The sequence below is a fragment of the Dysidea avara genome, chromosome 11 (genome assembly GCF_963678975.1).
Source record: "Dysidea avara chromosome 11, odDysAvar1.4, whole genome shotgun sequence".
Taxonomy (NCBI): domain Eukaryota; kingdom Metazoa; phylum Porifera; class Demospongiae; order Dictyoceratida; family Dysideidae; genus Dysidea; species Dysidea avara.
In genome coordinates, this window is record NC_089282.1 from 25,109,962 (window position 1) to 25,132,462 (window position 22,501).

The 22,501-nt window shown below is 39.0% G+C and overlaps 3 protein-coding genes across 5 annotated transcripts; 2 read left to right on the forward strand and 1 right to left on the reverse strand.

Moving 5' to 3' along the window:
* Positions 1-51: 51 nt before the first annotated feature.
* Positions 52-8,298, reverse strand: LOC136239601 (fatty acid hydroxylase domain-containing protein 2-like). 2 transcript variants are annotated; one of them, XM_066030364.1, is made up of 6 exons: positions 7,973-8,298; positions 7,295-7,412; positions 6,415-6,530; positions 6,158-6,366; positions 4,045-4,317; positions 52-322 (listed from the first exon to the last, which is right to left on the reverse strand). In XM_066030364.1, the coding sequence occupies exons 2-6, from the start codon at positions 7,395-7,397 to the stop codon at positions 154-156; spliced, it is 870 nt and encodes a 289-aa protein (XP_065886436.1). In that variant the 5' UTR covers positions 7,398-7,412; positions 7,973-8,298; the 3' UTR covers positions 52-153. The 2 variants fall into 2 exon arrangements, with proteins under 2 accessions (XP_065886436.1, XP_065886437.1); XM_066030365.1 differs by lacking the exon at positions 7,973-8,298 and having other exon boundaries at positions 7,295-7,921.
* Positions 8,060-20,384, forward strand: LOC136239598 (uncharacterized). 2 transcript variants are annotated; one of them, XM_066030359.1, is made up of 17 exons: positions 8,060-8,357; positions 8,558-10,011; positions 10,555-10,652; positions 10,711-10,741; positions 10,925-11,074; positions 11,542-11,669; positions 13,519-13,721; positions 14,298-14,390; positions 16,821-16,996; positions 17,044-17,114; positions 18,408-18,516; positions 18,851-18,898; positions 18,960-19,061; positions 19,149-19,253; positions 19,859-20,013; positions 20,068-20,137; positions 20,185-20,384. In XM_066030359.1, the coding sequence occupies exons 1-17, from the start codon at positions 8,195-8,197 to the stop codon at positions 20,248-20,250; spliced, it is 3,222 nt and encodes a 1,073-aa protein (XP_065886431.1). In that variant the 5' UTR covers positions 8,060-8,194; the 3' UTR covers positions 20,251-20,384. The 2 variants fall into 2 exon arrangements, with proteins under 2 accessions (XP_065886431.1, XP_065886432.1); XM_066030360.1 differs by having other exon boundaries at positions 18,960-19,055.
* A 34-nt stretch (positions 20,385-20,418) lies between these two features.
* On the forward strand, positions 20,419-21,191 carry LOC136239602 (thioredoxin domain-containing protein 9-like). Its single transcript, XM_066030366.1, has one exon. It carries the CDS (start codon positions 20,439-20,441, stop codon positions 21,096-21,098), a length of 660 nt encoding a protein of 219 aa, XP_065886438.1. The 5' UTR covers positions 20,419-20,438; the 3' UTR covers positions 21,099-21,191.
* Positions 21,192-22,501: the final 1,310 nt, after the last annotated feature.

Sequence of the window (22,501 nt, forward strand, 5' to 3'; positions counted from 1 at the left end):
GTATATATTACCTTCAGACAGTTTTAGCTAACCAGCTAGAACATCATTAAGTGCCATAAAAATGATATATAATATATTAATGGTACTGCGTACACATGGATCGACTATATATATATATTCAGAATATTGTTATTTGTATACAATGTAAAACTGTCAATCATCTTTTTCCTTTAAACTTTCTTCATATTCAGTGTAGAGCTGGTTGGCAGGTGTGAAGCTGAAGATCATACGATGTCTCTTGTAAGCAGCTGTCTTCCTGAATGCTTCATCAGTACCATGGAGACGATCCAGTATACCCAACACTCCAAAATTGTTAGTAAACCTGTAACAAGATGAGTGGGTAATGTGATTGGAACACCCAACATGTTTACACCTACAACGACACACTTAAATTCACACCACCGGACATTTGTACTACAGTGTTCCTCGGGCCCTGGGTGAGTTCAGACTCAAATAATAGAAGTCCATTTATATACAGAACTTCATTCAAATACTCTACTGGAACGTACGCCTTTGTCAAAATACTCTAACAGATCAGTCAATTCCACAGTTCAGATAATCAATGGCTGGGACTACTGTGTTACTGTCGAGTGGATTATTTTAAGTTGCATACAAAAATTTCAGGGGTAAAAAGTTAGAAATTTGCTAAATTTTCTCCTCTAACTGTTGACTGCTCTATTAGAGTTCCAACTTGTAGTCTGTCCTCAGCCACTGCATTTGATCATGCAAAGGTCGTCAGATGACTTTGGTCAACACTCTTGGCCCTAGTGGAATATTATTACAAACGCGTATCTTGAGTTTATTCAAATGAATGCACCATAGCACTACTCCAGCTTGTTTCGATGAGCTATGGTCTACTCTAGTTGAAAATTCCAAATTTTTTGCTTGTTAACTTTTCTTTGTAAATATTATTATTACGACTAGTGAACCAACGCATACCACATCTGAAATGGTGCCGTGTGCCCCAGCATATCAATTATTGCCTGAACAGTGAAGTATCCATTACGCTTCATTGTGAGCTATGTTCAACCAGCATTTCAGATCTAGAACTGTTCGAAAAGCACCTCTGCTATCAAAACAGCCACTATGAAAAATACTGACACGAAAGGAAGCCACCGTGTGCTATTGCCAAATCGACACTTTTCGCTGTCAGCAAAGATGAATGGGACACAAAGGAGGACACTGATAAGTCAATGAAGAATGCATTGTACATACTGTGGTATGCCAAAAGGCACCTCTCGGGTCGACGCAATGTCAAACAGTGAAAAAATCAAGTCCGTACCCTTAGTTGTTATTGATTTATGCTAACCAGCTGCAATGCGCTTCCTTGAGGGAACTGCCATTGACACAAATTTGGTGTATCCTAACTGGTTGTACTGGCCTGTACTGCTACTGCTATACCAAAACGTGAGACAATCTACAACAGTGTACAAGAACATTTGCATGCTGTACTGAGCTTCGTTTCAGCTCTAGGCGTATCATTGTCTTCTCTCTCCTCAGGGGGTGCAACAAGGTGATCTTTCAGACCCTTTGCTTTTTTTTCTTTGTGACATGACATACTCAATAGCTTATTTCAGAGGATAAATATTTATTTTGGTTCCAGCAGTACATGTTCTCCAGTCAAAAATATTCAATGTGATGCAATAAAAACTCTGTAAACTTTTGTACACTATATTAAAATTACTAGATAGCTGAATAATCATACTATTGTTACTGGAGTATATAGTCACAGTACACAACTAAAATTATATGTATAATAGGGCTGCCATTTTAGTATCACGATCGATACTGAAGCCACTATTCACGATACTGAATAGTTCACGATACTTATGAATAAGTCAGTCATAGCTGCTGCTACATACTGTATTGTTCAGCATTCCTGCAGGAAGTGCTTATAGGTGATAGCAAACTAGCCACTATCATTCTTGTTTTCAGAAACAGTTATTTTAACGCATGCTTTGAGGTTGTTATGGTGTTCACACCTCTCTGCAGGGGAAACCAGGTGGGTGGACTTTATCATTTACAAAGATTCTTAGCCTAGTACTGCATAACAAACGGATTTTTAGTGACAGTAATGTGCAGGCATGGTATCACAATCGTTAATAACAAAATATCACGATATCGATACTTTCAAAATATAGTGATATATCGCTAAAACGGTAGTATCGTTCAGCCCTAATGTATAACACAAGTTTTGAAATATTACATTGAGTTTGTAAAGTTACAATGTTTTGCTAAATTTTCAAGATTTTATATATATTCAGACTACAACAAGTTTGATACTGAAATTTGATTGGCTGAAAACGTGGTCTCTAAATCTCGTAGAGCCACGGTCATGTCCAATAGAGACCACGCTCTGAGGCGATACGAAACACGATAATTACGCGCCTGTAACATTGGCAACGCATGGGCATTTAAATGGCTAGTAACAGCCGTACTGAATTAGAGGGAGGCGTAATGGGCTTGTTTGTACTAATCAACACTACATTACTTGCTTACAAGCAGCTGTCGAGGCACAACAACAGGAACAATGAGTTGTAGTCCACTCGCTGAGTCCAGTACTTCGATACATAGCACGCGCCTGTAACGTTGGCAACGCATGGGCGTTTAAACGGGTAGCAACAGCCACGCTGAGGTCCCGCCATGTCGGGAGGTGTAGAGGGCTTGTTTCTAGTAATTAGCCATACATTTCCTATTTACAAGCAGCTGTCAACTCAAGGTACAATAACGAGTTGTAGTCTAAATAAGTTAGACGTCAAGAACCACTGGGTTCTACGGGATTTAGAAAACCCTCAGGCGCTACAGCCCAGGGCCTTCGAGTTTTCTAAATCCCCTAGAACCCTGGTTCTTGACGTCTAACTATTATATATACCACACCTGTGGTTGAGATCATAAGCGCCGCGCTGTGGTATATAACTGATATACTATGGCAAACTGTGGTATATAACTGATATACTACGCTTTGTGGCTACGCTTACCATATATGGTGTAACTTCACACATTCCGCGAAATCCTTATCTAAACGGTAAACAAGTCTCTAATAACAAGCGCCTAACTCAACCAACAATTATTCACCTCAGAAAATGGAACAAGTTTCGATGAACTCCTGTCTCCTTCGTGGATAACTCACTAATCGCGACTATGTGGGCATGGCACCGTTAAAAGTACAAAACGTCTGATCCATCAAGAATTTCTATTGATTTCCATCTCCAGGAGGTGCTGTTTCACTATAACTTACAATCTATAATCGTTTTCATCTACTGGGGTGTAGAATATAACAGTCATAACACGATTACTCGGGATATGATTAAATATACGCACTCTCTCGTGAATCGTGCATATATTTTAGTCATATCCCTCGTAAGCGTGTTATAACTATACAATATCGGTTGTACATGTATAGTCTTGTACATGATCTTTAGGAGTTTCAGGCCCTCACAAAACTAATGTCCAAAGTGAGTTCATCCTTCTGGCCTTTATACTATAGCCATACTGGGAGACTACAATTTCTAAATTTCTAGTTGCTTGTTTAATCCTTTGCATTTATACTGTTAGTGCTGACAGTGCAGGAAATTAAATTATGGCACCTCAGTTGGTCAAACTTTCAGTTAACCAGATGCCAAGAATGACTGTTCTATTAAAGCAGTGAGTGTTCTGTTAGAGTAGTTGTTTGAAAAAGTATTAAAGTAGCTTTTACCGGAAGGAATTTTCACGTTATATGTTCCATTCATGAAATTTTTACCCATGAAGTGTTATGCATTGTTAGCAGTGATTGTGTGTACGTGTTATCCCTCTAGGGCTCATGAGGAAGTTAAAGCCTATACAGGAAGGAGTTAGAATTATTATCTTAAACTCTTTTGAACACACGAAAAAGGCCATCAGTGAAAAATGAATTATAATAATTAGTAGTGGCAAGCTTTGTCCTTGAATTTGACATTTTCCCTCAGAATATCCCACCCTGTAGCACTAAATAGAGCATACTACGGGCAGTATGCTTAGTAGGAATTCACAAACAACTTACAACAAATACAACAAGTCACTTACTTCATATGATGAAAGTCGTGTTTTTCAGGTGACACCAAGAATGGCATGTGATATCCAGAGTGAGAATTTATTGTGTTCAATGTAGCGATGGTGTACCACAACCATGCCAGTGACAGGTGAGCCTTCACTACCAGTGGTCCAAGTACTATGGGGATTGTGTTGCTGATGATTTGCTCCAGAGGGTGGCAATAGAAGGAAGTCAGTCCAACTGGTGCAGTCCACTCATGATGTGTCTTGTGGATGTGTTTGTAGAGGAATGGATGATGTAACAGCCTAGAAACAAATATCCAAACAGTAAGCTTATTAAGAATGAGCTCATGTAATGTCAGCTTTTTCATTAGCAAAAGCTAGCTAGCACTGTAGGCAGCACTCAATTGCAGTGGCGGATTTAGAGGGGTTTCAAGGTTTCCATGGAAACCCCCTTTGAAAAATTATTAGGCAACAGTTAAAAATATTTATTTTTCACACTAAAATTGTTGCCAAATAATGCAGTCTCAAAGAATCAAAATTTCAAAAATTTCCTGGGGGCATGCCCCCAGACTCCCTAGCACAGGTGAGTGTGCTTTTTCGCACACTCATGCATAGGCGGTGGAAGAGGCGGTGCTGTAACTATTGTATTAGGGGTGCTCACTGGGGGTGCTGAGCACCCCAACACAAAGCTACATTGTGCAATAGTCGTCACGTGAACTCCCAGGAACTTGTCAATCACGATCGAAATACTCTAATAGAGCAGTCACCCTAATACAACTCGAGCATGTATTATAATAGTAGTACTATAGTATTTGATTAACAGCTAAAACCACCGAAAATTCCTCCAAATTCAATCTCCTGACACCTAATTTTCAAAATTTTCCTAGGGGGGATGCCCTCAACCTCCCTACAATTTACTACTACCACAATAAATTTTGGGCACCCCCAACTGTAGCATCCTTCCGCCTACTATGCAGTGGATATGTCCACCTTTTAAACTGGAAACTCCCTTTATAAATTACTAGATCCGCCACTGAATTATACGGGCTCCTCAACCCAAAATGACACACGCAGCTGCAGCTATCAATCTGCTTACCCCGACTATTGGATGCGGCGCAAAAATGACAGATAGTTTCCTTTTATTCTGACAATAGAAAACATATTGATTGACATGCTACTAAAAATCTTTGCAGTGCATTGCAAACAAAAAGGACTTCCAATGATATTTGCATTATACAAACTACAGTATGCCAAAAGACAATGTCAGGATGAAGCAACATCTAACAATGAAAAAATCAAGTCTGTAGCCTACACTTGTCCGAAGTCATTTGTAAGTCAATCAGTAATTAAAATTTTACGAGTGCTTTGAGTTGCACCGAAAATACTTCTATGCTCGATTATACCTAACTAATACTGCCACAGTACTGTGAAGGTATGGTGAGGCTGTTTTGAGGGAATGTGCAAACCATTTCTTTGTTTACATCAATTGAAAGTCGATACAATTACACATTATCCACAAAACTAAGATTGATAGTGCCAGATACCCAGACGTAAAATAAACAACCCGTCATTTCCAAGTAGTTAGGAAAGCACATACGTACAGTAGTTATGCTCAGTTAACAACAGTTATCCAAACACTTTTGTTGCTGGGGTTAGTCAAAAGTGCTTAGAAAAGATAGAGTACCGTATAGCAAGATTTTTTAAGGAGAATTTTTTTTGCAGATTGCCACCTTGGGGGGGGGGGGGGGGGAGTTTAAGGGTTATAATACTCAAAAATGTCATTTTGATCAAGCTGCAAATCTCAAAGGGGAAATTTTTGTGGATAGTTGTCAATCCACAAAAATACCCCCCCCCTGCTATACAGTAACTGAATCTCATTGATTTATACAGAGCTCTGCTCAATTACTCTAATAGAACACACACCAACAATGAAATATTGTAATAGAACAGCCACTTTAGACGTTCTGATAATTGTGGTGTTCGGATCTATTGTGCAAGTAAGTAGTTAGGTTGTGATTTGTGGCTACAAATATTTAGCATCAAAAAAGATCATACCCAAAAAATTACACTTCTCCCTAACAGTATGATAGGCTTGCACCATTCCTGGCTCATTTATAGCTGTGCACAGTATACTAAACTTTACCTGTGACTGTAATAGAAACACACTTCTTCAATTAATAATATCACAGTGAACTGCCATACAGCAGTAAACAAGTCTGGTATGCCATCATAACCAAATGACATACCACGCCACACTGATGCATGATACATCAACAGTAATATCGGTACATTAATGAAGGTGACGTTTAATACATTTCGGATCACAGCCAGCTTGTATTTCTCAGGATCAATCTGTGGAAAAAAAGAAATAATAACATAATGAGGATTAGCTGGTCTCACAGGTTCATCTTCTTGAATCTTATATTTGTACAAGAAGGCAGGCTTGCCAGTCAAATCCATCATGGCATAGAACAGGTTAACACCAAAATACACGACAGTTGTTAGCATCACTGAGCCTACAAAAACATCACCATGGTAACCCAAAAGAGAAACCTAAGAGTCTGACACTTTGTATACCGCTTGGGGGTGAAATTAGAAATCGCTTTGGTTAGGTAGCCAGTAATCCCCCGTAAATTCTAAATACACTAAATACCAGTACTTGTTTTAACAAAAGTTGGCCAACAAGTTAAAATTAAAGGTATACCAGTAACTGGATCTGCTATTGGTTATATTGGCTTTGTTTTTGCATCAGATCGGTAACATGTATAAACCAGCAGTAGATATGCAAATTTTCTATCTATGGGTACACATGCTCTACTATGACTACAATGTTAACTACCATACTATTACTTTATAACTGAATTTAAACAGAAAGGTCTATGCTACCAGGTCAGATCAGTTTGTTTTTAACTTGACAATTTGGCATTAAATCAGAATATCTGCTAAGTCATATTGGTGCACCTATAAAAAATCTGCATATCTTAAATATCAAATTGATCAGAATTTCTCTAAATTTAACATATACTAAGACTTTAGTGATCGAAAATTATGGATGTAATTGTATTTTCTGGTTGACAATAGGTTTGCACTAAATCTAAAATCTCTACAAATATCTTAAATGTTGTAGTTTCACCCATTGCAGATGCCTCATATTAGAAAGCCAAGGACTGAGCTAGATTCCCAAGCTTTTAATTTCTCCGCCAGTAACCATGAAATCACACATATGGTTAAAATCATCACTGGTTTCAAAGTCTGGAAAACTGCCACAAAATCACCTTACCATAAACACCAATCACATAATCATCCTCTCCACACAATTGGTACAGTGTACCCCACAATGATGTTATGAACATCTTACAACTCTGCAGGACTGTCACCAACATCTCTGATGTTTACACCTGCAAGAACATTCAGCATAATACAGTGCATTTATAATTAGAGATTGCAATTTCCCCAGTTAGCTTGTCAACATTTTATATCTTGAATCTATCTTCTCGACATATAAAAGGTCAGGGAATTATGACACCGTCGGACAAATGCAGCTTAGGACTTTCCTTACACTGTTAAAAAAGAAGCTATAAGAAGCAACTAAGAACCAGCCAAGCCGATTCAAGACAAACACAAAATTGCCACACTTGACTTGACCATGTGGGAAAGTGCTGTGTTGCGCTGGTGTCTGAACTTTGTGTATTGTAGACCTGATACACCAAGCTTAAGGTCACGACCCATTGCTAGAGGAATGTGATATTTGTAGTAATCATGTCAAATGTGTAACAACAGCCCGTAACAGCTTTGACAGCACATTTTTTACACCCATCTTTTCTTTCCAGACGTAGTCTCCTTAATTATCGTGCAAACAATCCCGCAGGCCTATCATGCTACGTCACCTTCGTGACCTTTGTAAAAAAAATTCCACGGCACTTTTGAGAGAAATTTACTTTTACAGGCAAAAGCTTACCAATAGGACTGCCACATAAGGTTTGCTTCGTGTGAGTCTGAGGATTTACTCTCGCGCACCTTCCGCTTCCGAGTTGCAATCAAATTAACGCGCACTGTTGTAAACACCCCCCGGAAAATGGCTACCAGATGAAGCGATCAAACAATTTATGATCGATTATGGACCTACTAGTGAGTTGTTGACCTCGTTGTTGACAGTGTGCATTTCGTGGATATAATAATAATGGCGACTACAACCAGCGCAGTAGATAAAAAGAAAAGTCTAGAGAGAGTGAAAAGCGATTTGCCTCCAGACTGGCAACTTGTGGAGACGGAAGATGGCAAAAAGCCGTATTTCTGGAACACAAAAACTGGGAAGACATCTTGGAAATTTCCCGCAGCAGAAGGTAAGAAATGTGAAAAGAGTTCGCCTAATTTTGTTTTTAATACCTCGATGTGTTGGTATTAACACCTAGCTTATCGGTTTGGCGGAGACATGTTGTCTTGAGGTATACATGTTTTATGGTGTACACACAGCCTTTTGTATATTGTGTTGTGTATAAAGAGATATGATATGACTAGGATGTTGTGTTTTGTTCCACCTCAGCTGAGGCACACAAAGCAAAGGTAGAACAACATTTGTATCAGAATGTTCGGTTGAGAGAAAAGCCCAAGCCTGTTACAAGTTTGTCATCAAAACCAGCAAGCCAAACTGAGCCAAGTGATTCAGAGTATTCTGTCGTCTCTCAGGACTGGATAAAGAAGAAAAAGAAGTCAACTGCCCCAGAGCCCAGCTCTGAAAATTTAGACATCGTACCACCTCCTCTGCCACCACGTAGTGAGCTCGCAGATCAACTAGAAGATGACAAAATTGATGAGGACATGTATGATATTCCATTGGTTCCTAGAGATTTGGTTAAGGTTGCAACATCAGATGACAAATCGATGTCTTCATCTTCAATAACAGTTGATAATGGTTTATACCAAAGTGCTGCTGCTAAGGGAAATACGGTGTTACCTCCGGTAGAAGAAAAGCCTCCTAGCAGTCCAGGGGTTAGGAAAGCTTCAACTTTAAAAACATCAGAAGCAACTTATGATGTGATTGGGGACGTTCCTGATAAAAAGGCATTGACATTGCCAGCTACACGCCGTTCTACTTCTCCAGAATATGCGGTGGTTCAGCAAAGCCCTACAATAACTCATCCAAAACCTAACCTAACTAGTCCTACTTCCAAGTCTCCTAAGAATTCTCCCATTTTGTGGAGGCCACCGCCTTCTGCTAGAGAATACGATTACATCTCAATTGCTTCAGCGAAGGAAGCAGCAACTAAAGTAGTTGTGAGTGAATCAAGTGACGAGTATGACCTACCAGTGACAGCTCGACAGTACGAACTAAAAGTCAACTCACCTCCATCACCACAACTTTCCAACTATGCTAAATTACAAGATCCCAAAGCTCTTAAGAAAGCTGATAAAGCTAGTAAGAAGGCAGAAAAAGAGAGTAAGAAAGCTGACAAAGCCAGTAAGAAAGCTGACAAGCAACAATGGGAGTTGCCCAAAACTAGTAAAAAGACAAGAGCTGTTTCTATGGATGTTCCAAATTCCCCACCAACTGACTCAGTGGATGAAGCAATTAAAGCACTTGAAAGAGGTCTCGATGACCCAAATGCACGGATCAACAAGTCTCAGTCATTGGATTTATCAAATGTGTTAGACACAGAACCATCTGGTGATTTGTCTTTAGACTGGGACCACTCGGACATGCAGGAAGGTCGTGAGTCTACCTCTGCCGTGCAGCTGGCCTGGATGGAGAAACACAAGAACATGCTTGTCCAACGTTCATATGAAGACGTTGACTTGCCAATAAATGGTGGTGCTAGTCCCTCAGTACCAGATAAACTAAGACGTGGTTGGAGCCCACGAGGTTTTGATAAGGACGACGGCGAGAAATTGCCAGCTGGTTGGAGCAAGGTAGTGGGAGAGGATGGCGTGTACTACTGGCACGTGAAGAGTGGAAGGACACAGTGGAAACCGCCAAAAGAAGGAGATGCCTCTAACAAGGTACATAAAAGATGTGTATTTACAAGTAGCGCCAAAAATAAGTGAGCACATTTATCTATTGCATTGCTTTAAAGGTATTTAAATGTTAACAGTTTCTAAGCAGTAAATAGCAATAGTATTACTCAGATGGTTTGTTAATATATCATGGTACTACTTTCAAAAGGAAATGTACAGCATTTCAATATAACATGTCATAACTACTAAATGATCGCATTGACAATATACCCTAAGAAATGTTCACAGGTGTTGTTTTGCAGTTGTATGAATCTGTTAAAAATTCATACTGTGGTGTATGAATTTACCATGAATTTACCTACTAATTTAATAGAGAAAATGCCTATATAGTAGTGTAGCATTTTAGTGGTATGTCTTGGACCAACAATTTTGGCCAGTTTTTGCTGCAATAAAGAGGTTTTCCACAGTCACTTTTAGATAAGGAGTCAGGCCTGTTGATGGCAAAATCTTTGTCCATATAATGGAGGCTAGGTTTCTTTCTATTGTATAAGAGAGATTATTAAAGGAGATTTCACTTGACCTGTATAGCTCCCAGCAAGTGCCGATAATGAATTGAATGAGTTGAAGTCAACATTGGATGATCTTCAAACGCACACAATCAACTATGCTACTGCTCTAACATCAAGGTACATGGCTGTTCTCTGTGTTGTTGTTTGTACTATGGTGGTCATGATTGTTTTGTAGCAATGACTCGGCAGACCATGATAGCCCAAAGGTAACCACATTATATTGACGATATGTGTGTACAGACAATGTTTATGTGCACTTGTTTGTATGCACACAGCCACACACTACACGCTTGCGCGCGCACACACACACACACACACACACACACACACACACACACACACACACATGCATGCATGCATGCACACAAAGTCCCTTGTATTCACCACAGACATTCCGTGCCATGGCACTTGGCTGGGAAGAAGTAGATGAAACTGAGTTGGTCAGAGGCCAGATGGTGAACGTTGTTCTAGCATGTATTAGGAGAATCACAACAACTAAAGGAGACAACATGAAAGATGCTTTAGCCACAGGAGGACAGGTATGGTGTCTGTGTTTGTGCAATGTGTGCAGTGGTGCTACACCAAGTAGACCATCATAAAATATGGACACCTTGATAATCAGGACATTTGTCCATGGTCCCATTTGTATTAGTGTACACCACATTTAAACTCCTGAAATCAGGACACCTCACTAATAAGGACACCTTGAAAATGACACTTATGGGGTGGTCCCATAATTTTATCATATGCATATACATGCTATTAGCCTGTAGACACCTGCACACTTAATAAGCATGCTCCTGAGGTGGCCAGAATAGAGTTTTTAATACTCTTGGAACCTATTAGCATCTCCTTATGAAACACCACTTCAATAGGCAACCTTTTTGAACATACAGTTGCCTTTCAGCTTGCATGACTAGCTGAAGCAATACATGTGAATATGATGGAGTATAGTATATTATTGTACTTAATAGGAAGTGAAGTGATTGAGTGATTGTTGTCATAGGGCAAAGAAGTATTCATTCAGATCAGTGGCTTGGAACTGAGACTTCTTGATCCTGGCTCTAGTACAGTGTTGAGTGCACAGTTGATCAACAAGATCCGTGTGTGGGGAATAGGAGTGGAAAATGACAGGTGTGTGCATGCCTGTGGGTGGGAGGGTGTGTGCATGCATGTAGAACCATTATTCATGCAGTAGTTATCCAGGGTTTGGTTTGAATTATGATCACTCTATGTTTTGATTGTAAAGAAGGGGATCAAGACAACAGTAAACTTCTTTGAGAGAGTAATTTGAGTAAGATCAGAGTAAGTAACGACAGTCTACTGTCCACATTGTGACAGAAAATATCTTAGAATAGTAGATAGTATCCATATAAGCTAGAAGTCTAATCAAAATTGTGATTTTTTTTGTCCCCTTAAATCTCCCACAACTTGCTCAAGTCTCCAGTGGAGGACTTATTTGGCAGTTTGTTAATGTAAGGAAAGTAGTTTCACTTTTAGTAACACACCTGGACTTTACACATGCAAAACTTTCAGTTTGTTTACAAGTAAATTCGCTGATTGTGGGACTTACTGAGGGCGCAAATGTTACACATTAATTTACACTACCACAAACACACATTAACAAAAACCACCTCCTTGTAAGGAACAAGAACTTCCTTATTAAGGGAACACAAACCACCTCTATATTATCTAGTAGGGCTGATACAAATTACAAGATACTGTTTCAGGTATTCAAATAAGCCTTTTCCATAATGACATCACATCAATTTTCTGTTTGGGGTACTCTTATATTTTTGAGTGTTGATTGCTATGACAACAAGTTTTCATAGGCCATTTAGTTGTTAATAAAGATGATATTGAAGCCAAGTTACCAGGTATGGTTACACGTACATAAAGGAATGCTATTTCTACTCAACCTTCAAAACCAGCTGAAATTTTCAAAACCCACGTAAACGATTTAATTCCACTGCGTTATACCCATACTTGTTAGTTTTAGCTCGATATTTTCTTCCTGAATCACACAAACTATCGATCTTCATTTGTCGCCCAATATCACCTGTACTTGAAAACATTAGAGTACCCCAAATAGAGGTTGCCATTTTTTGCTCTGACGTCATTATGGAAAAGGCTTACCGTATAGCGGGTTTTATTGCGAGGACTTTAATGTTGCATTTTGGGCACTTCGCAATATTAAAATTTGCGACATATTTTATCACATGGAGTTTTGTTGATTTGTGAGTTTTTTAGCACCTATAAAACTGCCATGTTAGAACATTCACCAACAAGCCATGTGCTTGTTTATGTACATAACAGCTTGCTGATTGCTCGTCCCTACACAACACATGTTTCTTCACCAAACATCGCTGAAGATGGCTGCCCTACCCATTTCCTGGAGAACTTCAGGTGCCTGCACCAATTCATTGTGGATACAAGCATAGATACAAAGAAACACAGCTAACATGACAAAATTCCACTGCTTTCCATCTCGTATACAAACACTTTTACAATGAGTAATAAATTCGCACGAGGAATTTAATATTGCGAATTTATCATCTCGTAAGATTAAGTGTCACGTGATTTTACTTTCGCAGGTAAATTTGTCCACGAGAAAAACCCGCTATATGATATAATGAAATTGGTCCGTGAGTACAAGATCACATGACCCATTATTTATCAGCTCACATGATCAAGAAGAGAAGGCTGTGGAGTTTGGTTTGTGGTACTTTATGCACTTCACCTTTTGTCAGGAACACTACAGAGGGTCTAATAGTTCCACAGAGTTAAAGCAGAAGTCATGTGCAGTAATTTTTGTTTTAAGTTCAAAAAAAGAATCAGTTTAATTGGTCAAAATCTTGTGCATGTGCTAATGCACAAAAAGCTATGCATTAGAAACTTTGTTATGTATTTTTGATCCCAAGTGCACACACCAAAGTAATATAGTGTTCATGATGTTTAAAAGTAATATTGTTGACTATTACAGAGACTTTGGTTACATTGCTCGTGACCAGTCAACCAGACGATACAAGTGTCATGTCTTTCGGTGTCAGGTTCCTGCTCAAGCCGTTGCTAGGGCTCTAGTGGATAACCACAATAAAGAGAGGGGGAAGAAATCATCAGATAGCAACCATGAACTTGGTGAGCTGATGTCACCTCATATCGGTGGAGGTGGAGTGTTCAATGAAGGTTAGTCTTTGAGTAGAAGTCACCTTGATTGTGGTTTTTAAGTGTCAGTGCATTCAAAGAGACAGCGGATCCCTGTCAGAAAGAAACGTGGATACTTCAAAATAATCAGGACACTTGGTCCCCTTTATTTTATTGTATAACCAAGCAGCTTCTGAGGTCCCTACAGGACAACAGTAAAATTCTTTCATAATCAGCTGCTGGCTCCTGATACGAAAGATATTCCACTGTATAATGCACTAGTGATGCACCGATAAGAAAATTATCCGATTGGCTGATATTGAAATTCACATAATGGCCGATACTGATAACTGATCCAATGTTTGTGTTTACAAAATTTCACACCTATTTTGTAACATTGTAATTTTAAAACTTTATTTTTGTCTTATTGTTATGGAAACAATAGCATCAGGGTTAGTCAAATTAGTTGGCTAAATAATTACCGATACTGGATACTGATATATCTGAAACATTGGCCTATAAACTAATTTCACCGATTAATCAGTGCATCACTCTAATGCACTATATGGACATCAGACATATTGACTGGGTGAGAAGTCACTGCTACTTGTGTTACAGAACATCACCAAGGGAAGCCAATGGGTGGAGGTAGTGTTGATGAACATGATACTGATGCCGTCAATGAATCTGCCATCCCTCCTTCCCTCACTGGTGAGTTATTTCTGTAGAGCAGACTGTAACCTCATCTTGTGTCCTGTAACCTCGTCTTGTGTCCTGTAACCTCGTCTTGTGTCCTGTATTCAGTGTAATGACTTTAACTAATGCCTGGGGAATACCAAAAAGTCTATACATACAAGCTGATTCCTGAGAAAGCAGTTCAAAAGAATGATGTTGTATGATGAAAACTTTAAAATAAAAGTCGGACATTTGAATAAACGATTTTTTTAGAGGGTCAAGTAGTGTACTATGTACAAATTGGCCTAATTTCAAAATCTTATGTAATTCCATCCACAAGTAGTTAAATGTTTTTGAGGCATCATCATCACCTCAACATGAACATACAGGGACCACAAAGGTTTGGGCATGGCCCATGAAAAGCATCACCCAAAAACCAGCCTTACTTTTCCCTAATGATGATGAGGCAGTATTGGTTAGGCCCAAACAAGCCTTCAGATCAATCCAAAACGCTTTCTCAACAAGTTGCTATGGAATTATTATTTTTTAATTATTAAATGGAATTTTCTAGAGTAACTGACCGATGCCTTCAGACAAGTGCAACTCGATAATGGTTAAGACTACGGCTTGATTTTTTCGCTATTTGACATTGCTTCAGCTGGACATGTGCCTTTTGGCATACCGCAGAACGAATAATGCATTCTTCGTGGACTTACTGGTGTCCTCTTTTGTGTCCTATTCATCTTTGCTAACAGCGAAAGGTGTTGATTTTGGTGGTACTGTGTGATGACTTCCCTCCGTAATGGAAATCATCCGTATTTTTCATAGTGGCTATTTTGATTACAGAGGTGCTTTTCGAACAGTTCTTGATTCGTACTGCTGTGTAACGGATTGAACATAGCTGACAATGAAGCATAATGGATACTTTACTTTTCAGATGATAATTGGTAGCTGGGGTGCGTGGTGCCACTTCTTTCTTTTGATGTGGTATGCATGGGTTCACCAGTCATAATAATCTTATTTTACAAATGAACAAGTACACGAAAAAGAATTGGAATTTGTTAAATTGTGCACTACAGCTTGTTTCAGTACTTTTTATCAATGTGCTATGGTCCCTACTCTAGTTGAAAATTCCAAAAAATTTTGTATGCTTGTAGTTGGTCACATCAAAATTAATCATGGTACTTCTCATTATTCATTTAAGAAATATTGAACTAAATTCATCGTTCACACCTCTTAATATTCTTAAAATATATCCATAACAGTGTGTCGTAGGGCCATTATCAATACAACATGCTGCTATCCTAACCAGCCACAATGCTTGATTGCCAGGAGGTTGGAAGCATAATAAGTGCTATGATTTTTCTGTGCTAATTGTGTTTTTGAGTTAGTAAGGTGGGGTATGAGGAGGGCAGCAGCTCCCACCTATTTGTCGTATTTCTTCAGTATTTCAGGTTCGGTATGCTTTTCAGTATAAGGCTCACATGCATACTCATAGGCTAGGGTTGTCACAATGTCTTCCTCTGGCATCAAGTAGTGCATAAGTGTTTGTACTGTAGTAACCACAGTTTGGTGTTAACAGAAGGTTTGGTGCTACCCCCACACCCCCAAACCATCACGTTTTTAACATTTACTATTTCTTATGGATCGCTCCATGAATGTTTGTGATTGGACAAATTGCATGATGATTGAAAGTAGATGTCAAATGTAAATGCATGCAAGTTCATTCGTGAACTATCTCAAATCTTGTAATTCGCTTTTAGTAGTTTGTTCTGTCATGCAAAACATTTCCATTATAAACTCTTGGTTCTAGTACACAACTTTACCTCACTACCAGCTAGTCTGTGAGCAACAGTATGTGGTCATAACCAGACCATATATGGCTATGGTGTCTTGTAAGTACATTTGTCAATAGCACGTCAACACATTGATGATGTGTTGTTGATACTGAATGTTTGGTGTGGGTGAAGAGTAAATATTTACTCGTATAATCCGGAGTGTGGGCAAAAATTGTTAGACAGGAGATGGGCAATGTGGCTGTGTTCTTTTGTTACATTTGGGGGGTTTTCATTGCTCTGTGATATGGTCACCTGTCTAAACCAGCCAACCTTATTAGATCAGCAGTGTAAATTGTGTGCTTAGGAAATACCCTTAGCAGTTATTTTAGTAATGGATAAGGCTTCCTAATGCAATTCACTGTACCAGCACTAAAGTCTCCATAACACTGTACTCTCCGTAACACTGTACTCTCCATAACACTGTACTCTCCGTAACACTGTACTCTCCGAAACACTGTACTCTCCATAACACTACTCTCCATAACACTGTACTCTCCATAACACTGTACTCTCCATAACACTGTACTCTCCATAATACTGTACTCTCCATAATACTGTACTCTCCATAACACTGTACTCTCCATAACACTACTCTCCATAATACTGTACTCTCCATAACACTGTATAGAGATTGAGTCTTACCAAAGATATGAGTGTACCTACCTTGGACGGGTGGAGACTACGAGTGCCTATGGGATTGACACAATTGTCGAAAGTTTGACGAAGTTGTGTGCTGATGATTTGAAATGGATTGAGGTGTATGTGGACATTGCTTCATCTCATATCAAGTTATTGAATAGACAAGTTAGTGTGTAATAGTGTTGTTGTGTTAGTATGTGTTGTATTGGCAGAATGAGGATCTTTTGCAAGAGCATCGAGTTAGATTTCTGTCCTTTCTGGGGATTAATCCTAAAGATGAGAAGTATGTAAAACTTTGTGTGTGTCTGTGTATAGTGTGTCTGTGTATAGTGTGTCTGTGTCTGCATGTGCAAGGGGGCATAGCCAAGTGGTTAGAGCACTGGCCTGGTAACTGCAAGGTTCCAGATTTGATACTTAATGCCCAGTTTCTGTTATAATTGTTGTTTCTTGAGTGTGAAGCTTCACATTACCCCAACTGTATAGTGGGAACCTGGTTTTGTCTAGGGAAGTGAATGCTCAATGTCCTGCTTAGCAGTGTTAGGTTGTTGTGAAATTGTGGGTTCTACAATGTCTGTCTGTGAGACATGGCACAGTCCTCCTGTGGAGTTAGAGTACTAGTCCTTCCTCCAGGCTCCAGTAAAATTTTCCTGCGCCAGCTCTAGTATCTGATCAGTACCTCAGTTCTGATTTACTAGGCTGCAGTAGTAGTGTTTCAGATAATTTCCGAGTGGCTAAGCAACAAATTTTGATGAAATTGTTTACTTTGTAATAAAAGTACCATATTTTCTGTGGAAGTTGAGTAAGGTGTACTAAGTCATAGTGCCACGTCAAAATCATTACCTTAGGGCATGTTTTGAAAGTTTTTAAAAACTAGGTTATAAGCCCATTTCTAGTTGGTCAGGAAACCATACTAGTGCATTTAAAATCTTTATTGGGTGGTATGTCAAATTTACACCTGTAATCAGAAAATGTGGTGAATTACCTGTTTTTAGATACTTCTAATGGAGCCAATATTTCAGTGTTAAAAATACAATCCAATGAAAATAATAATATATTACATATCTATGGCTTCACATACTGTGCTCCTTAACATGACCTGGATGGACACCTCCCTTGATCAGCTTTTGGATGTGACCATCCCTTGCTTGTGTATTCAGATGCAAAGTTTCAGTACATTCACTATTGAGCCAGCTCAGAGCACTTTTATGGCTTCCCAGTACATTTTCTATTCATTTTACTTTTCAGGTTCTTTGAGTGTGATATGATTGGTAACTTTAATGGCACCATATCTAATATGAATCAAGCAAATGTTGTACCAAGTTTAATGCTTTTATCAAAAAGTGAATGATTATTTCACTTAGCCGCTCTACTAAAAGATTTTGTTGTTGTCTTTCTGTGTAAGCATACGCGTGTGTGTGTGTGTGTGTGTGTGTGTGTGTGTGTGTGTGTGTGTGTGTGTGTGTGTGTGTGTGTGTGTGTGTGTGTGTGTGTGTGTGTGTGTGTTGTGTTGTGTGTGTGGTATGTGTGTGTGTGGTATGTATTAAGTATGTGACATGTTATCAATGTATTACCATAGATACTGTGGCTACATTGTTGACAATGGTGATGGACAATTTGTTTGTCATGGTTTCATGGCTGACCCAAACTCCAACAAGATGTGTATCTCCCTACACAGTGCTTGTCAGGTTAGTATATATATATATATATATATATATATATATATATATATATATATATATATATTACCATGGTAACCTATGTCTTCCTGAAACCACATATGCATACAGTGGAGCCTCCCTTTAATGGCTAACAATTTCTGCTCATTTTTGGCTGCAATATGAGGTTTTCTGCTTTCAGGGAATAAAAATGGACAGAGCCATATCTAGATCTGTTGGGACCAAAATCTTTTTCCTTATTTTTTGAATTCTGTTGTTGAGTCCTCAATTCCAAATGTTTTCAATCCAAGTCCAATTAGCCTGTGCTCTGTGTACCAGATGAATGTGTATTGTTTCACTGCAGTCAAGATTCCAGAGAGTTTTGGATTCACAGCCACAAATGCCTAGCACGGTAAGTTGGAGATATGATCCTACAAAATACTACAAGTTGTTGATTCTCTTTCTCTTGTTAGCCTAAAGAAGAAAGGAGGAACACATTTTCTTTGTTCAAGAAAAAATCTAAGAAGCAGGCACAAACTCCTTCGGCAACTATGGGAGTATCATCCTCAGTATGTGTATGTGTGTCTGTCTGTCTGTGTGTAGTGTGTGTATGTGTAGTGTAGTGTGCGACAAGCAGTTCACTGATTGTTTTCCCTCTACAGAAGCCGTCAGATAATGAGACACTCTACAAGTTCACAGTACAGATATTGGGGTCACAGTCTATTGCTCAGGCTGCCACCCTGGAGAATGTGAAGGAGTGTGTTCATGTGAGTATTGCTGTATGGTTCACTAAATTTAATTGCTGTTTTTCAAACAAGTTGATGTTATGCTACTTCTAAAAACGAGGCGCCTATGCAAATAGGCAGTTAATCAACCATCATGAACCATGTATATAAAATATTAATGCTTTGTAATTTGCTAAGTAACTAGAACAAACCACTTTAAACCAAAAATTATGTGCAGAAGTATCTTCTAAACTGTTTTATAATGTGTCTACGTGTTTTCTCACGCAAATTGTTTAGAGAAAGCCTCAAGGCTGCCCTTCATTTTTGTTCGCATAAGTATGGGACATGTCCCTTTTCTCTTCAAAGGAATTAGTTATTTTCTGGTAGCCTATGAAGCCAGATTTTTATGCCCATACAGCCCGTTGTGACGCATGTGCACGCGCACGCACGCACACACACACATTTTTTAATTTCAGCAAACCAGGTGTATGCCCAGCTAGCTGGGCTGAAGTCCGGCTGTGGATGCACGCTTGGTTTTAAAATGTTGCTGCCATATTCCGATTGAACATGGCCAACAGCAGAAACTGTGTAACTGTGACATGTGTGTCTGTGTAAGTCATTGTGACTGCCTATTTCTGTATTTATAGCGATTAAGTGAGAAGTTCACGTCTTCACAAGTCAAACAGTCTACAGGTGATTTTGAAATCTCTTCCAGTGGCCTCACTGTAATTGGCCACCAAAAGAAATACTTTGCAAAGAAGCACTACAGCTTTAAAAATGTAACATATTGTGTGAAGTTAAAGTGAGTACGCAGTGAACATGTGATGTGATGTGTAAATTATTCTCTTCATGTCAGGAACTACTTTGCATTTGTTTACCGAGAGTCCTCATCTAAATGTGTCTGCCATGTCTTCGCTGAACTCGAGGTAAGCCCTAGTAGTGACTGCAATGTTTCCATTTTTTTCATCCACAGGTGGACGCTGCCACAATAGTGTGTGCAATCCAGAGGACTATCATGCCCTTTAATCCAACCAATTAACTAGTAGCTGTGGCAGCTGCTTCTGACAAATAACTTTATTTTGTATGCCCTCAAACATATACATTTAGTTTATAATGAGAACTCACTACTGTGTTGTACAATGTTGTCCGTTTTAATTTATTGTATCAACGTCATTATTTTCAGCGGGTCTTCTGTTGTACGCTAATATTTTCGTACAAGTGTTAGACATGGAAGCGGTGGAGAAGACGCTACTAAACGCTGCGAAGGTCGTTGAGCAGCAAGTGGATGAAGAAATAGAACGCTTAGACCAATTACAAGATGACGACATTGAAAAACTACGCGAGAAGCGACTACGACAGATGAAACAATTGGCTACGCAACAGCAAGAATGGAGGAGTCAGGGGCACGGAGAATACCGGGAAATCTCTGAAGAAAAAGCGTTCTTTGAGGAGTGTAAACAAAGCGACAAAGTCGTGTGCCACTTTTACAGGGAGTCAACCTGGAGATGTAAAATTGTGGACAAACACTTGGCCATTCTAGCTCCTAAACACTTAGAAACAAAGTTTATTAAGCTGAGTGTAGAAAGAAGTCCTTTCTTGTGTGATAGGCTGAAAATCCGTGTAATCCCCACCATTGCTATAGTTATAGATGCTAAGACAAAGGATTTCATTAAAGGGTTTGATGACTTGGGCGGACATGATGATTTCCCTACAGAGATGTTAGAGTGGCGTTTAGGTTGTGCCGGGGTCATCAACTACAGTGGCAACCTACTGGAGCCCCCGACAACTGGTGGTGATAAAAAGACACACAGTTCACTACTTGCTAATAAAACTGTCCGTGACAGACAAAGAACTGCTCTAAATGATGATTCAGATGATGATGATTGAGTGTATTATAGTGCTTGCGTGTGATGTATGGTTGCTATTATTTCAGTGTTTTAATGCGCGTTGTGTTTATTTTCATTTTATGATATCCAGAAATTCGTGACTGTTCTATTAGGTGGTTTTGTGAAATTAGAATTGCAACTTGTACTGACATAGTTAGATCATAGATAATAGACTATTATCTATGGTTAGATATATACTACTGGATGGTGTAGCAAATTAAATTGTATAGACTGACTCTGAATTGGTGGCATGGTTTGGTTTAATGGTATCTCAACTTTTATTTGCCTTACCTTTGGTGACCATGCATAAATTGCAAATTGTTTGACAATGATTACTTTTTTATTTATTTTTTTATTTATTAATGCTTTACAGCACAAGTGCTGAAGGTCTGTAGGACACCTGGTCCTACAGCCTACTCAAAGACTTTAGCTACTTACTCTCAAGGTCAGTTAAACTATAGGAGTTTTGTTATAGACAGCAAGGGCAAAGAAAATGATAAGTTTATGCCAGAATTATTGAAATGTATGCGTTGATGCATGCCTTTCCTATATGGATAACCAACAGTGCAGAGGTCAAGAAGGAAAAATCCACTTCACACATGTACATGATAGGTCCTAATTTAGTTGACTGTTCTATTAGAATATATTCAAAAGCTTATAATTGCTTGATACTGGTTTCCAGATCATTTACTTGGTGTTAACTGGGTAAGCAAATGTCAACTGCCCTTGCTCACATAATGGATGATGTTCAGGTGTGATTATGTGTGCCCATAACTTCCCCGTGAGACAGGGTACTGCATAATCATTGATATTAGTCCTGCACCAGCAGGATTTGTTCACACAGATTCATGGTGCACAGAGTTGTGTACATGGCAGCTGATAGCTTTACATTGTGTTTGTGTATATGTACATGTGTGTGTGTCTGTATGTGTGTGTGCGTGTATGTGTGTACGTGATTCTGGTCATGACGACTTATCTATCCTGTACTAGCTAAGATCCAGCCTTATCTTTAGGATCTACGTATATCTCAAAACAAATATTGGCACTTAGAACTTCTTCAGTCACAAGCATTCTTCCAGGACCATATATGGTAAGTTTACAATACTTTTACCTGCAGTGGTACAAAAGCACAATTTATGCAATTAGTGATATAGCTTAAAAGAAAAGATAATGACATTAAAAGAGTAAGGGGAGTGGTAGTTTTGCATGTGCATGCATGGCTTACAATTAAACTGAAATACCCTAATAGAATGGTTAACTACACTAATAGAACAGTCAACTTCACTAGTAGGGCACCCAGATGGATTCCAGCTGTTTAACAAGCTTGATCAGTATACACATGTACACATGTGAGGGGAGTGTATAAACAGTGGAATGGACTACTGGAATGGTGAAATACTGGAA

Coding starts and splice junctions, on each gene's coding strand:
- LOC136239598 (XM_066030359.1), top strand. CDS start 8,195: ATGGCGACTACAACCAGCGCAGTAGATAAAAAGAAAAGTCTAGAGAGA. Junction 11,075..11,541: donor CTTTAGCCACAGGAGGACAG/GTATGGTGTCTG, acceptor TTGTTGTCATAG/GGCAAAGAAGTATTCATTCA. Junction 18,899..18,959: donor AGCCACAAATGCCTAGCACG/GTAAGTTGGAGA, acceptor TTCTCTTGTTAG/CCTAAAGAAGAAAGGAGGAA.
- LOC136239602 (XM_066030366.1), top strand. CDS start 20,439: ATGGAAGCGGTGGAGAAGACGCTACTAAACGCTGCGAAGGTCGTTGAG.
- LOC136239601 (XM_066030364.1), bottom strand. CDS start 7,397: ATGTTGGTGACAGTCCTGCAGAGTTGTAAGATGTTCATAACATCATTG. Junction 6,531..7,294: donor TTATGTGATTGGTGTTTATG/GTAAGGTGATTT, acceptor ATGTTTTTGTAG/GCTCAGTGATGCTAACAACT. Junction 4,318..6,157: donor TGTTTCTATTACAGTCACAG/GTAAAGTTTAGT, acceptor ATTTGTTTCTAG/GCTGTTACATCATCCATTCC.